The 16,596-nt window shown below is 46.9% G+C and overlaps 2 protein-coding genes across 2 annotated transcripts; both read left to right on the forward strand.

Annotated features, from left to right (window-relative positions):
* The first annotated feature begins 241 nt into the window (after nucleotides 1-241).
* Nucleotides 242-1,269, forward strand: LOC120646150 (translation initiation factor IF-2-like). The gene is made up of 2 exons (XM_039922850.1): nucleotides 242-901; nucleotides 984-1,269. The coding sequence occupies exons 1-2, from the start codon at nucleotides 386-388 to the stop codon at nucleotides 1,170-1,172; spliced, it is 705 nt and encodes a 234-aa protein (XP_039778784.1). The 5' UTR covers nucleotides 242-385; the 3' UTR covers nucleotides 1,173-1,269.
* A 1,421-nt stretch (nucleotides 1,270-2,690) lies between these two features.
* Nucleotides 2,691-11,717, forward strand: LOC120643917 (transcriptional corepressor SEUSS-like). The gene is made up of 9 exons (XM_039920431.1): nucleotides 2,691-4,242; nucleotides 4,343-4,462; nucleotides 4,604-4,652; nucleotides 4,865-5,079; nucleotides 5,178-5,246; nucleotides 5,368-5,462; nucleotides 7,508-7,601; nucleotides 7,911-7,980; nucleotides 9,840-11,717. The coding sequence occupies exons 1-9, from the start codon at nucleotides 3,067-3,069 to the stop codon at nucleotides 10,760-10,762; spliced, it is 2,811 nt and encodes a 936-aa protein (XP_039776365.1). The 5' UTR covers nucleotides 2,691-3,066; the 3' UTR covers nucleotides 10,763-11,717.
* Nucleotides 11,718-16,596: the final 4,879 nt, after the last annotated feature.

A 16,596-nucleotide genomic window follows, 5' to 3' on the forward strand; every position in this document is an offset into this window, starting at 1 on the left:
TTATCACCCCCTTCCGCGCCGAGTACCTTTCCTCGCTATCTTTTGCTCGCCGTCACGGTTAAACACTAATATATATATATATATAACCTAAAATATACATACTCGGTGATGTCTAAACCTCAAGGCTCTACCAACTCGCTCTTTACAGGCAAAAGAATTTTCTTTCCAAGTTTGTCAAAACCCACATCGAGTCGAAAAAACTTGAGAGAAACAAGCCACAAAACCCCCCTTGAAAGTATAGATGGCCATTTGGCCCGATACCCATGGGGGCCCGAAGCCCGGCCCATATTAGCCCGACCCGAGCACGGCACGGGCCCGAATATTATTGGGCTCGGGCCGGCACGAGCACGATAGACGGGCCGTGCCTGGGCCTCAATCCCGGCCCATGGACACATCCAAGCACGGCCCGAAAAAAGCCGGCCCGATCGGCCCGATGGGCAGCACGGTGGCCCAGGCCCGGCCCACGGCCCGCTCCCAGGCCAGGCCAGCAAAAGAGCCGTTGGAGGCCTGCTGCCGGCCCTGCCCAGCGGAGCGGGTATATAAGGGGCGCCGGCCGCTGCCCCCGGCCACCCCCCGGCCTCCATTCGCTCGCCCCGCCCCCGACCCCTCTCCGCTCCCCTCGCATAACCCTAACCCTAGATCGAGCCTCGACCCCTCTACAGCTCCGCTCCCCTCCCGTCTTCGTCTCGATCTGACCGTCTTCTCCAACTCCAATCGCCGGCTCGCCGCCGTTGGCCGTCCACTCTACCCTCTTCTCTTTGTTTTCCTCCCTACTTTTGCATCTTCACCGGTCGACTCGCTTCCTCAACTCAAATCCGTCCCCAAACCCGGTCATCCCTCTATAAATCTCGTAGATCCGGCCATCCTCGATCTCGCCGGCGTCCTTGGTGCTCCGGATCTGGTAAGTCCCTAAACCCTAACGTGTTTTTTTCAGTTTTTTTATTTCTTTCTCCTGTTCTGATCTTTTTGACCTCTCTGCGCAGTTGCTCGGCCGATGCAAAGCCGTTGGGGTACCTGGGGGGCTGGATCTGGGGTCTTTGGACCCTAACCGGCAGCTCGGTTCCCTCGGTTTTGCCGGCCGACGCGAAGCCATGACGTGCCGAAGGCCTGACCTGCCCTCCAGGCCATGGACGACGACGAGGGCCACACCATCAACGATGAGTTGCGGATGATGGGCCTGGAGGGGGACGACGAGGACGGTATGGAGGAGGAACGGGAGGAGCTTTTTGGTCGGCGTGGTAATGTGGAAGTAATCATGCCCCCTCCCCTCTCGTTGGTGGTGCCGGTGCGGGTGCTGATGCTGGTGTAGATGCCGGTGCTGGTGCCGGTGCTGATACTGGCGCTGGTGGTGCAGCTGACGGTGCCGCGCCGGACTCTGTCAGCCACGCCTGCGAGAAGCGGGGACGGCCCTGCAGCTCCAAGGTGTGGGACGAGGACGAGCCTCGTGACTCGTGCCTGGGCACTTGGGCGGCACGAGCACAGCGGGTGGCATGGCACGGCACGGCCCGAAAGGGTTTAGTACCGTGCCTGGGCCTCAAGTGCACGCTGGGCGGCACAGCATGGCACGAAAGTCTTTTCGTGCCCAAACGTGCCGTGTCTAGTCGTGCCGTGACTAAGCGTGTCTGGACCGGGCCGTGCCGTGCCGCCTATTTAGCCATCTCTACTTGAAAGTGCCTGGATGCTGGAAAACAAGCAGGAGATCCGGCGGCCGTTGTGCCCTTGTCCCGGAAGAAGCAGCCTCTCTCCTCTTCCTAGCGTTGGCCACGGCCCCCTCCCTTCCTTTCTGACTTCTTTTCGCATCCCCCGGCACACACCAGAATACAATAATGAATAAACTAACCGCCGCGGAACCAAAACAAAAAAAATCCAGCGGCACCGTGATCCGACCCCTCCCTCCCCCCACCGCGCCCCCTCTCGCCTCCACGCGGGCCCCGCTCCCCCGGCCCCACGCGTCAGTAACCGGGGGCGGGGCTACGGCGGGTGGGCGGGCCGCCGCTCTTAATCAAATCCAATGGAATTCTGACGTCCGCAAGGACAAAGTCGCAGCGTTTTCTCCCCCCTTCCCTCATCTCTCTCTCTCTCCTTCGCTTTCTCTCTCCTCTCTCTCTCTCTCTACTCCGCCTTCTTCCCCACAGCGCAGCAGCACAGCGGGGAGAAGCCCCCACCGGGCCGAGACCCAATCCCATCCGCCAGCCGGATAACAAACCGGGCCAACGGATTTTTTTGGCCGCGGCCGTCGCGGGCGCGTGGTGTGGTGTCCTCCCCAACCCTGTTGCTGCGACGCCGAGGCCCGGCTCGCGCGCCCCGGCGGCGGCGTGGATAAACCCTAGCCGGAGCTCGGCGCCCGCTTGCTCGCGAAGGGAGCTCGCCGCCGCCGCTTTCTCGGGCCAGTGCGGGGGGCCCGGCCGCGATTGGCGCGCGGGGCGAGCAGCGGATCGCCCGGATTCGAGCTCCGGCGCTACGGGGGGGGGGGGGGGGGGGGGGACACGAGCTCCGCGCCGCGGAGGTAAGTGTGTGTGTGTGTGTGTGTGTCTGTGGAGTTGCTGCGGGGCGTCTCGTCGGGATGGCTGCCGCTTAATTCCGCTCGGTCGCGTGCTAATTTTGCGGCCGCGGGGGGAGTTCGTGGGCTCGCGCTGGCTGTAATTTGGTCGATTTTCTCGTGCCCGCCGGGGTGGGAGTTCTCGCCTTCTCGGGGGAAGGATTTGGTGCTCGCGCTCTTGCTTGGTCGCGGGTGGGTGGATTTGAGGAGGACAAGTTCGCTTTCGCCGCCTTGCTCCGCTGTTTCGTGCTCGCTGCCTGTTGTGTTGCGTGGTTTGCGTGGCGGTTCTCTTGCAGATTCGCGCGGGGGGCTAATGGCGCAGATCCCACACTCGCGTCGCTGACTCGTTGTGTGTCTCCGGTTGTTCACAGGGGGGTTGTCGCTCGGCGGTTCCCGCTCGATTCCCGCGGATCTCGCCGGCGTGCCGGGGGGCTGAGGCGATGGCGAGGTGAGTTGCTGAGCAAAGGCCGCCCGCGATCTCGGCAGCGGTTGGTGGTGCGGGGTGGAGGAGGAGGTGTGTCCTCAGGATGATGCCGTCGGGCCCGCCCAACCCGATGGGGCCCGGGCAGCCGGTGGGCGGCGCGGCAGCGTCGCTGCTCCGGACGAGCTCCAGCTTGCTCAGTGGCGGCGGCGGCCAGCTGGGGATGGGCGGAGGCGGCGGGGGCATGCTTTCTGCTCAGTCGCCCTTCTCGTCCCTGGTCTCGCAGCGCACGCAGTTTGGCGGCAATGGGCTGCTTGGGGGTGCCTCGAGCATGTCCTCCTTGCTCAACCGGCAGTCGTTTGGGAATGGGGGCCATATGCATGGTCCAGGATCGATGATGCAAGGTGGTGGGATGCCGATGAACACTCTCCAGCAGAGAGGGGGGATGGATGGTGGTGGTGATTCCATTGGTGCGGGAGGGTCGGATCCTCTGTCGTTCGCGTCCTCCTCACAAGTTAGTCTGGGCAATCAGATGGGTTCAGAGAACCTGCAGTCGACTTCACATCAGCAGCAGATGGATACTGTGCAGGATATGCAGCAGCAGCAGCAACTGCCAATGTCTTACAACCAGCAGCAGCTGCCACCGCAATCTTCGCAGCAGCTCCAGCAGCCACAGGCTACAGTGAAGTTGGAGATTGGAGGAAGCATGGTTGGCATCAAAGCAGAACAGCAGATGGGGCAAGCTGACCAGAATGGTCCAGCCCAGATGATGCGAAGTGCTGGTGGTGTGAAACTTGAGCCGCAGCAGTTGCAGGCCCAGATGATGAGGAGTTTGAGTTCGGTCAAGATGGAGCAACAGAGTTCAGACTCATCAGCTTTCTTGCAGCAGCAGCAACAGCAGCAGCAGCAGCAGCAACAACAGCATTTGTTGCAGCTGACAAAGCAGATTCGAAATTGTCCAGATCTTGTATCAATGGGTGGACCAAACACAATGGCAAACCCTCAAGCTGCTGCGGCTGCTCAACTTAGCCTCTTGCAACAACAACGGCTCCTGCATATGCAACAGCAGCAGCAGCAACAGCAACAACAGATTCTAAAAAACTTGCCTTTACAGAGAAATCATTTGCAGCAACAGCAGCAGCAGCAGCAACAACAACAGCAGCAGTTACTTCGACAACAAAGTCTAAACATGAGAACTCCAGGAAAATCACCTCCTTACGAGCCAGGAACCTGTGCAAAGAGATTGACTCATTACATGTATCATCAACAGAACAGACCACAAGTAAGTTTTTTAGTGTTGCTTGTTGGAATGAGTAATTCAGAGCTCCAAATTAAGGCCAGGTGCTTACAACATGGTATATCAACTTGTTCCTCTGATGCAGGATAACAATATTGAGTACTGGAGAAACTTTGTCAATGAGTATTTTGCTCCAAATGCTAAAAAAAGGTGGTGTGTCTCGCTGTATGGAAGTGGTCGTCAAACGACTGGAGTTTTCCCTCAGGTATAGTGCATGTCTGCTATGGAAACTCGGGACTTTATTTTCTTTAAAAATTGAACCTTGACTACGAAATTTGAGAATGGTCTAGCATCTAATATGTTTTGCTTGTGAAATTGGATTTGTCATATGGCTCTTCTCTTGCAGGATGTCTGGCACTGTGAGATTTGCAATCGGAAACCTGGCCGTGGTTTCGGTAAGCATCATTTTCTTTTTTTTATACAACAACAACAACAACAACAACATAGCTTTTTTTCCCAAGCAAGTTGGGGTAGGCTAGAGATGAAACCCGAAAGAAATAAGTTCAAGGTTCAGGCACTCTTTTTTTATATATATAATATAAATATATAAATCAATCCTTTATTCTCTTTCTCATGCTTTCATTTGATCTTGTGTTACTTTTTATAGAAACAACAGTTGAGGTACTACCACGATTATGTCAAATAAAGTATGCCAGTGGTACATTGGAGGAACTTTTGTACATCGACATGCCACGTGAGTCCCAGAATCCATCTGGTCAGATTATTTTGGACTACACGAAAGCAATACAGGAAAGTGTCTTTGAGCAATTGCGTGTGGTTCGTGAGGGGCATCTAAGGATAGTCTTTAATCCAGACCTCAAGGTAATGTGATTTAATTTTCCAATTGTTCATTTTACATTATTCTTTGATACCTTTTGGGCTAAAACACAAATCTTTGCTCTCTTATTTTTCTTTTCAAGATTGCATCTTGGGAGTTCTGTGCTAGGCGTCATGAGGAACTTATTCCACGGAGATCTATAATACCACAGGTATGAGGCGTTTCCAGTAAAAATAGACAGCTCAGTTAACAGGTCATAAACCATATTTGCAATTTTGAATCTTGTGACAAGAATTTTCATATACCTCGGCATCCTTGATGTGTATATGCAGGTTAGTAATCTTGGCGCGGTTGTACAGAAGTACCAGGCTGCAGCCCAAAATTCAACGAGTGTGTCGGCTCAGGAAATGCAGAATAATTGCAACTCGTAAGGACATAGGCCCTTGATGTGCTACATTCTTCTATTTCATTTTCAGATCTTTGCTATCATCAAATGGCTAATGGCTGTCCACCCTTCCCAACATGCATATCTTTGTTTTGTTTTGAAACTTGCTATCTGCCTTGGTACAGAAGTCATTTTAAAGGTGGACCCACTTGTTGACTTCTTATATGTGTGCAGTTCTTGAATCTTGATGCATTAGCGTACAACAACACATGATTCAAGTTTACTTCAGCTTGATTCTAGGATAGATTAGTGATACAGGTTCCAGTGAGTTCAAACCATCAACTTGCACATGTGGAGACAAACCAAATGGGCTACCGAGTCCATTGATCATTTTGGTGGGTGTTGGCTATCCTTGTGCTGTCACCCACAAAGTCACAAACTATCCGCAAACATAAGGAATCATTGTGGTTTTCATCTTGAAGTATTACAAGATATGATATTTCCATTTGGAAACCTTAATTATCAACAAGATACCAGATTTTAGCAAATGCCTATGTGTCACATATGAATTGGTTGTAGATTATGGTCCTTATCAAGTGGCTGTAGTGATACAGAGGGTAACTATGCGTCGTGTGGAAACTTTACCTAGGTGGCTCTCAACAGTCTAGCACAATTCTCAGATATGTGAAATGGATTTGTCCTAGAAGAGGTCTAAGTGACTGCAGCTGCGGTTGGAGTATTTTTGTGACTGCATATGAGTAGTCACCGTACATGAAGTTTGTTAGTTGTCAGTGTGCAACTGATGAGCTTACAATTGGACATCAATTATACTGTAAGTGTTCCAAATAGTCTTACCCTGCATTATCGGGTAATATCACCTTGTGCTTCATATAGGATAAGACACCCTTAACACGATTCAAGGTCAATAGGCTCACCATATGTGCCTAATTAACAATGCTTACGACTGTCAATGTCTGGTTAAGCTGGTACCGCTTTAACGCACACTAGAAAGTAATTACAATATGCCTTCATTTTTAGTCTGTTGAATGGAGTGAACATTGAATATACAAGTATTTACTTGAATGAAAGGAAATGTGCAGAAGTAGCCACTGGATTTAAATGAGAACATTCTATTTGACAACATAAATGGTGTATGGAGCTTGACACCTAGCAAAATGGACTAATACAGTGAGATTTAAGATTTAATATGGTGCTGAAATTGTGAGCAGACTCCAAGTCACCAACTTTAATCTCAGAAGAATAACATAGTTGATCGAGGCCAAAAGGAACTTTATGTAATGCAATTATTTATGACTTACCAACTCACCTAAAAGCTTATGCTGTTTGGTGAAGAGTAGTAACTTATTAATTCAACGGTTGTGCTTTTGTTCCATAGAAAAATGGAAAATGCTACTCTGAATCACTGATTATGTGCCCCATTTTGAAGCATCTTGCATTCCTGGCATGATTTTCATTGTTGATTTGTGGTATTTTGCTGGGCTGTAAATGTAATGGATCCGAACTAAATTAATACATTGGTCATTTGATTCTGGGAAGTAGCAAATTGAGTAATGGGATTCTGGTTGAATATCAAGGTGTTTCTAGAAGAGTGGAGCAAAGGGACTAGTTTTGCGATGATAATGATAGCATTTTAATTGAATATGAGGTTGGGGCTGCATGGAGAATACTAGATATTATAATGGTGTTAAACTGATGCAGATGCTCTTATGCATGTGGCCTTGTGTTGGCAAATAATATTTCTATATTATCTAGCACTGCATGCCAGTTGCTGCCAGTTAACATGAAAAGGAGTTGCTAAAACATATTTGGACAATATTTTGCTTATATGTGCAGATACACTGCTTTAAATAGTTTATGATCTAATTTTGGGCACATTATCTTCTGCTTCAATGTTCATAACATCTGTTACCTAAAAGAACTTATCACGGTTGAGGTATAATGATTCTTAGCTTAGGTCATAATTACATCCATATTCATGTTGCTAACTAACGCTTCACTATCTCATCAACTTTTTCATACTTTTGAAGTTCATACAAATTATATTTTAACGTCATTTTATATTTTAGGTTTGTTACGTGTGCCCGTCAGTTGGCTAAAGCCCTGGAGGTGCCTTTGGTAAATGATTTAGGATACACTAAACGATATGTTCGCTGCCTTCAGGTAATCTCTAATCTTACATTGTAGAATCTCATTGCATTTGTTGTTGTTGTTGTTGTTGTTATTATTATTACTCCCTCCATTCCAAATTATTGGTCGTTTTGGCTTTTCTAGATACATAATTTTTACCATGTATCTAGATATAGCGTATATCTTGGCGCATAGAAAAAAACTATGTACCTAGAAAGCCAAAACAACATATAATTTGTGACAGGGAGTATTTTGAAGGCTATAAACTTATCCGATCTTATTGAAGCTCATTATCCCATGCTGATTATTGTATTCTTATAATCCGAATACTTATTCTTCCAGATTGCTGAGGTTGTAAACTGTATGAAAGATTTGATCGATCACAGCAGGAATACTGGATGTGGACCCATTGGTATGGTATTTTAATCTTTTTTTGTGGGGTCATGTCATCCTACACTTTCACAATACTTTCATTAAATTCTTTTAGGCCCTATTTGACAGCCTCATTGCTTTGCTTCTATTAGGAAAGTACAACCAGAGTAAGGTCCCTGTTTGGTTTGTCGTTGCATTTCTTGGAAGGTTTTTGTTCTGACAATCTAGCTTCGTGTGCCTGTCTGCTAAAACTGCCATAAGATTCTCCTAATCAAGCCATATTGTAGCAACGGATTTAATAATTTAACCTCAGGCAATGTTTGTTAAACAATATGACATGTGTTAGCATCCACCATAATCTGTCATCTTTGCATGCTGAATTTATGACCGTGCCCTACATACACTAGGCAATTTAGTAAAAATAAGAGTACATGTGATCAATCCGATAGCACAGTAGTGTGATTCCATGATCTATCGCATCGAGATCTATGATTTCGAACATTCCTGACCCCTCCCAGAACCAGGAACTAGGCAGCTTATGATGTAAAGAACCTGTGTGGTGTGCATGCCCAGACCTACTATCAACTGAGTGAGGGCCCCTTTGTTCATATGCCCCTTCTCTTCAATTTTCATATTTTACTGTGTTAGCTTATAAATGTTTGAAACAAACGTGCTGCATTCCGTCCGTCGTTGGTATCACCTTGGAACTGGCAGGTTTCACTGGTAATATCACCCACACACTCCAAAACGCTGGTGCTGTCCTCACTATTGTAGCTTGGATCTAGGCAGCTTCACACCCTGGCTGGAAATTTCAAATTCTGAACGTATCACAATTGTATCTGTAAGCATACTTCATTGTAAGCCTCAAGACACAGAGTGGTTGTGGCCTGGGATTTCAAACACCCAGTTTCCCACCTTAAAAATTTGGGCTTAAGATCAGATAAAGTCTTTCGTAAAGCTTGGCACTCTGAACCTATGTTACATGGATACGTTTGGGGAGTGGAGTATCCGTATCCGATACGTATCGGATACGGATACACCTTGGATACTCAAATACGTTTTCAGCCGTATCCCAACCAAAAATATGGATACGCATTGGTTTAGATACGTCTATCCAATACGTATGGGACATGTATTTGAGAGGGAAACCATGGGGAGGGAGAGACGAGAGAGTGAGAGGAGGCGGTGCGGCCGCGCGCGAGCCGGAGGCGAGCGGCTGGGCAGCCTCGACGGCGGCGGGATGCGGCCGGAGGGTGCGTTGGAGATAGGGCATGGCGTGGGGGTAGGGGCCAGAGGCGGGACGACGACGCATGAGCCGGAGGCGGGCAGTTGGGTGGGCCTCCTTGGCGGCGGGGTGCGGATGGAGAGCAGCTGGAGGCGTGGCGCATCGCACGAGCCAGAGGTGGTTGCCGGCAGCGGGAGCTGGGCGACAGAGGGATAGAGAGGAGGAGAGCAGAGAGAGCAGAAAAGCAGAGAGGGAGCACAGAGATAAGGTTACTTTTTTTTTTATTTCACTTCAGTGTGGCAGCCTGCTTCACGTGATGTGGGGACAGGTGGTTTTCTCTCCGGTTGAGTAGGACTCTAGCTACTGCAATACTACTAGTTTGATGTAAATGCTACTCTCATGACTCATGAGTGTGATATTTTATATAAAAATTATTAATATTAAATTATTCTAGACATATCCCTGTATCAGTGTTTTTTGAGGAAGTGCGTATCCGCGTATCCGATACGTATCGTATCCGATACCCATCCGATACCCGTACCAGTATCCGAGTAACATAGCTCCGAACCCCCTCCCAAGTAACGAAGCAGCAGCGTTATAATATCTAGTTATTTGAAATGTTGCATGCTATTCTTTCCTGCCTATTTTAACATCCACTGTTATTGTTTGTTCAGATAGCTTGCATAACTTTCCCCGGAGGACTGCTTCAGGGGTCAACCCTCTTCAACCACAGCAGCAACAGCCTGAGGACCAGCAGGCTATTCCCCAGAGTTCAAATCAGAGTGGTCAAAATTCTGCTCCTATGACTGGTGTGCAGCCTTCGGCATCTGCCAATGGTGACGTGACATCAAATAATTCTCTCAGTTGTGCACCCTCTACATCTGCACCTTCACCTTCTGTTGCTGGGCTCTTGCAAAGTTCAATGAATTCTAGACAAGATCATCCGATGAGCAGCACAAATGGTGTTCCATACAACGGTGGAGGAAATGCAACGATTCCCAAGGTGAACTCAACAAGCTCACTGCAGTCAAATCCATCTACCTCTTTCCCTTCCCCAGTACCTACAACATCCAACAACATGATGCCTGCTCCTCAAAATACAAACCAACTAAGCTCCCCGACTACATCGTCAAGCATACCTCCGATGCAGCCACCTGCTAGTCGATCTCAGGAGGCTGAGCCAAGTGAGTCCCAAAGCTCAGTTCAGAAAATCTTGCAAGATTTGATGTCATCACAGATGAACGGAGTTGGTCAGCCAGGGAATGATATGAAGAGACCAAATGGACTAACCCCTGGTGTTAACGGGGTTAATTGCTTTGGCAATGCTGTCACAAATAACTCAGGAATGGGAGGAATGGGGTTTGGGGACATGAGCGGTTTCGGTCATGGGATGAGAACAGCAATGACGAACAACCCAATGGCCATGGGTGCAAGGATGGGAATGAATCACAGTGCACATGATCTATCACAATTGGGTCAACTACATCAGCAGCAACAGCATCATCAGCAGCATGACATAGGAAACCAGCTATTGGGTGGACTTAGGTCAGCAAACAGCTTCAATAACATGCAGTATGACTGGAAACCCTCACAATAGAGTAACCAGGAATGTTACAGTTCCAACGTGATGCTGCATTTGCCCTCCTTGGGCAGATTGCTTATGCAGCATCAGTTATGGTGCCATAACCTCCCCTGGGTCAGAAGCATTTGTTGTTCTCACTGATGCTCTATAAAAAGGGTACCATAAGCGATAGCAAGCATGCCACAGCTGGTAAATGCAAGTCTGTAACTGTCCCTTTAGCTACCTCTGTGTGTGCTACTCCCCCAGTTTTACAATGATTGTCGATTTTACTGGGAGTTGCAGTTTCACAATGTGTCACAATGCTTGTCCACTCTGTACCCCCTCTGTTAATGCTGTGAAAAAGCTGAGTAGATGTAGATTCTAAGGTTGTGGGCATTCCTATCACTCTTAGATTGAGTGCTCCTTAGTCTATGCGTACATGGATGAATATTCATAGACAGATATTGCGGTATGGAGGGACAAGATGCAAGAATGGGGTTGGAACCCACCTGATTTGGGTTCCTGGTGCTGCCTGCTTAGATACCATGCCAGAAGCATCTTTTGGCACCTGCTACCGCCTGTGATAGTGCTTGGTGGTATTTCCTACCTGGAAAAGAAGTTTTCCCAGTCTGTTTTCCTTATTGGATGGCATGTATTACATCTCTGTAATTTATCATCCTGCGCGCCTTTCGAAACCACCTGAGCTGATAGCCTGATATACGGTCTGAGGATTCTGTCTTTGTAGCTTTACTCTCTGTGATTGCCATACTGACTAGAGAAAGAGTACCATTGTTTTGTTAGTCCTTGTGCGCGAGAGACTGGCAAAGTTGTTTTGTTATGAAGCCCTCAGTTCGACGTGCTGTTCGTGCTTGTGGTAAGCAGGTTAATGATGTTTTAGGATGGAGCTGCCTATTGCAACAGTTAAAACTGTATTTGAACATTTGTCATGCATTACGCATCTTGGATATCTATTGCACAGTTTCTGAGTTGATCTGCAGAATTTGGGCTGTGTTTGGATGAGTGGATGAGATCGTGAATTTTTTTCACAAGAAGACAATGTATGCATGGAGTACTAAATGAAGTTTATTTGCGAATTTTTTTTACAAATGGATGTAATTTTTTAGACGAATCTAATGAGTAAAGTTTCATTATGATTGACTATAGTGATGCTACAATAACCGTGCCTAATCATCCCCTAATCATATAGTTAAAGGTCTCGTTAGCTACAGTTTTTATTAGGACGAGTTTTTTCTACACTTGCGTGTAACTACTCTCATCATTAGTATACCGTGAACAAGAATATTTTGTTCATGATGCAATCGTATCTGTTCTTTATGTAGAATTTACTTGTTCGGTATGTGGTGCTATTTTGTTCATATTTGCAGACTAATTTGTTCGCTATGTTAAAATTTGTTTAGTTTGCATAACAAAATATTGGACTAAGAATAATTTGGTTGCAGTTTATTCATGTGTTGATCTATTCTCATCACTTTGTAAACTACTTTGTTGGTGTTGTTAAAAACATAGTTAAGTGTGAATCTTGTTTTGAAGATCTTATCATAAGAAATATAATAGTATAAATTTAATCCGGATTTTTGGTTCAAGAATTATAGTTTTTTAGTTTCATATTTGCATGCATGTAGGCCTCAAGCTACTAATGGTGTTGGTGTTTTACTGGCAAGCCTACCTAGGGATACCTTAAGGTAGTAGAATGTAGGTAGGGAGTCGTCGTGATCAAGAACTCGATGGTGCAAGTAACAAAAGGTTTAGATAGGTTCGAGCCACGAGTTGCGTAATACCCAACGTCCTGTTTGGTGAACCTATTGCTTGAGGGTTGTACATGATTTGGAGCGGTCCCTACTCACTCTTATATAGCATATGGGGACAGGGCCACATGAAATCCTAGATCAATATGAGTTTAGGAGTCTCACGGAGTACTACTCGAATAGTTTTCTTATATACCGACTAGTTCTAAATCTACATGAATAGTTTACATAACGTGTGGGTATAGGACATGCCCATCCCATATTTCTTACAAATTTGTGCCGCATGATGTATCCATGGCCTCGGGTCTGTCAAGCCCCTGAGCTCTTCGTAGCCAAACAGTGCAAGCTCTCGAGTACTTCTGAAGCTGTTTTCGAGTCACTTGAACTTTGCGTAGAACCTTTCGGGGACTTCTTTGGCTGCACCGAGGCTGCATGGTGCTCTTGCTCAAGTAGTCTTGAAGCTTTCATAAATAATTCTTCACATATAGGGTGCGATGGAAAATCACACTCCATATGGAATAGCCCCGAGCCTTAGGTTGAATCAAAGCATTCAGGGCGAAGGCCCATCTTGAATCTTGAACTTTAATCCTCTTTCTTCCAAACAAATTTGAGAAACAAATCTCAGATGACACATACCTAGTATAGCCCCCGAGCCTTAAATCAGAATTCCATTATTTGGAGAAAAGATCCAAGATATTGTGGCATACTTAAAATAATGTGTGTTTATTGTGAAGATGTAATTTGGTTAGAAATTTGAATGCCCTTTTTTTCGGAGTAACATCTCGAAAAAATGGCTAAAATCAAACAACCTTCCAAAAAACTTCTAGAATGACTATTTTGGAAATGAAGAGAATACTGTAAAAAAATGTTTCAACTTCCGTGAATTTATAACATTGCCACCCCATTGATTATTTAACCACGAGGGTGACCTTGGGTAATTCCACACTTTCACTGTTTTCTCTACTCTTCCGTCGCTGCCATTCGCATTGATTTCCCTCCACTTCCCAAAATCTAATCCCCCCCAGCGCGTCTCTTGTCTACTCACTCCTTCCAGCCCCCGAGCGCATGCGTTCAAAGCTGCCTGTGACATTTAGGATGGGGAGGAGCAAGGATAGCAGCGCGGGGAGAACTGGAAGCGTGATGGTCAAGAAGCAGCGAAAGATTTGTCCGCATGGATGGAAAGTAAGTGCTCCGAAGCTGACCTGCTCGACTTGGTAGAGGAAGGCATTATGCAACCATGGAGTTGGTTCAGTGGCGACGGGCGACCTGCAGGGGCAGAATTAGTTCCGTCCGTAGTAGATTCAGAAATTGTTCCTTTCCATCATTTTGTCGAGCGGGGCTTGGCTTTGCCTTCCAGTGATTTCCTGCAGGATCTCTTGCATTATTATGGGATCCAAATCCATCACCTGGACCCGCAATCTATATATCTTGCACATATCTGTATTTGTTCATCTCTGTGAGGCTTTCCTTGCATCGAGCCACATTTCGATCTTTTTCGCCATTTCTCTACTTGGTTCCCCGCCCTTCCCAGTGAACACATCGATTCCATTGGAGGTGCCAGCCTGCAGTTAAGGTCCGGCATGGAGAGTAGCTACATCGAGTGCCTGCCTTATCTTGCAGTCCAGATTGGAAGGAACATTAGTTTTATATTGGAAATCCAGCTCCAGCTCTTCCAAAGACGAAAGGTGAAGCCCCCACGTATGTACTCGAGTGGGTGAGCCAAGGTTCTTCCAGGACGAAGGATCAAATAGATGAGTTGATCAAATTGATCTGGTGTCTGAAAGAAATGAATATGAATGTGTCTTTAACTTGATTCAGCGAAGGATTCAGCCTCTGCACAGGAAAGATCACTTTGGCTTCTTGTACTTTGGAATTGAAGATCGTCCCGATTCTCTATAGAGCCAATGGAGCACACAGAGGCAATGAGGAGGACTTGGACCATCTACTCGGACCTTTACGGTGTGCCATATGTGCCTTCTCTCTTCCGCGCTACCATCAGTCCTTCTGCTTGTGCTGTAAAATCCTTTATCGAGTTCCTCTCACTATTACAGAAATTTTTACGGAGACAGACAAAAAGCATTAACCGAGGTGGTTTTTGCAATCGCCTCGGAGCGAGGATCACAGTTAATCGGACCCTTTATCGATGCAGGTACCTACCCGGTTAATAGAATAAAAAAAAGAAAAAGCCTGTCGAAACCCATCTACAGACCTGCCAAGCCCATTGAGGCTGCGCCGGCTGCCACGCCTGCTGCCCACGGGGCCTGCTGAGCTCTCCCTAAGTCACTCCTCCATGATCTTCAATGATTTCTCTCCCCCTTTGGCTTCAATTTCCAAAAACTTTAGTCATCCAGCGATGACGGAGGTGGTGGTGGAGGGTATAAAGGCTTATGCGGATAGAATGGAGGAGGAGGCACTGAATCTTGATACACTGAGTAGAAATGATTTGTGCGGCCCCGTGAAGGTAGTCTCGAATGTCTCAAAATCCTGCTGCAACTTCTGTTGTCGCTCCATAAGCTACTGGTGGTCCTCTGAGGGTGTCAAGTCATCAAATTTAGAGTCCAAAGCTGCAATATCAGTATGCAAGCGTTCTTGCTAATTGTGCAACCTGGTAATTATGGGCTGATACATGTTATCATGAAGCTACTGCCCAAAAGCCTGAAACCTTGCATTCATCTGACTTTGAAATTACTCTGTATATTTTGAAACCCTAAAGTCAACTGATTTTTCATATAAGTTGCTAAGCCTTCAAACTGAGTGTTGATGCCTAGCTGCATTGCAGCAAAATGTGGATCAAAGTATCTAGCTGGAGGCATCCACTGTGGATGCATAAGAGGAGGTGAAGGAGGCATAGCTTGCTGATCGACATTTTTGGAGCTTGATCTCTAGCAGCGCCGCCATTTTTGTTTTCTTTTCATCACCTTCAACTTGGGCAGCCCGCCAACTCTCTTCCCTCTTTTCTTTCTTCCCCGTCTGCTGGATCTTTCCTCTTTCCCTTTCGTCTTTGTTTCGGCCCGACGATGTCTCCCTTTCCTTCCTTATCTTTTTTAGCCCAGTCGGCAACCCCCCTCTCCCTTTCTTTCTTTCTTTCTTTCACTGATGGGTGGGGCCCGCTTGTCAGCTCCTTCCTCCACCTCAAGTTGAGCTCGACTCGGACTCAACGCCCTAGGCCCACAGTTGCGCGCCGAGACCGGCCTGGATGCGCCCCCTTTTCTCCCCCATGTCTGCTAGCCCTAGCCTAGCACGTGTCGCCTTTCCCCTTGATCTCGCGCCTCGCATACATGCCCGCCGCAACCAACCACATGAGGCGCAGCAGTAGGGCCACAAGACTCAATGTCCTAGGACGGCTAATGAGCACTCTCATAGCAGAAAGGCATGGAGCCAATCAGATGCTTAAGCAGATGTTATTTTTCTAGTTTCAATGCATTTGCATTTATTGAGTATCTAGGGAACAGTTTTCAATTGCAAATGTTGTAGTTAATTAAGGGTAGCATCAATATTAGTAATGTCTCTTCAATTTTCTAAATGAACATTGTGTGGAGTAATGCCCCAATCATCTCTCTCCTTTTTTTAGCATCACTCAAGTAAGATAGATGATTGGGGCATTACTCTACACAATGTGGAAGACTATACTTATTTCAAGCGATGCTAAGAAAATATGGAGCAGGACAGAACTTGCGTCGGTGCCCATTCCATTAAAAAATTATTTCATTGTCCTTGTTAGCTCTCCTCGTAAACTGCTGCTCACAACTTGTCTCATGTCCTGAAAGAGAGAAAAACTAAAAGCAATGCTATTTTATTTGATATGGGTTCCAAGCATATTTGATAGGTTCGATGCCCATTCATCTACACACTGTAGCTCTAGAAAGGTTGATGCATATTCATTCATTTCTGAGACTTTTTTTTTTCAAATCACGACAACATTGTGGAGGGCCTAAAGGGCCCATAGTCTGGCTCGCCCTGGAGCCCTTGAAAACCATGAGCCGGCCTTGATAGTTGACTAGTTCTGTATTGTAGTACTCCTACTATACTATCTAGTGCTTGTGCAAGTTTAATAATGAACAGCAATATATTATTGCGAGCTTGTGCTATCAATTTTATATGCAA

The sequence above is a fragment of the Panicum virgatum genome, chromosome 8K (assembly GCF_016808335.1).
Source record: "Panicum virgatum strain AP13 chromosome 8K, P.virgatum_v5, whole genome shotgun sequence".
Lineage (NCBI taxonomy): Eukaryota > Viridiplantae > Streptophyta > Magnoliopsida > Poales > Poaceae > Panicum > Panicum virgatum.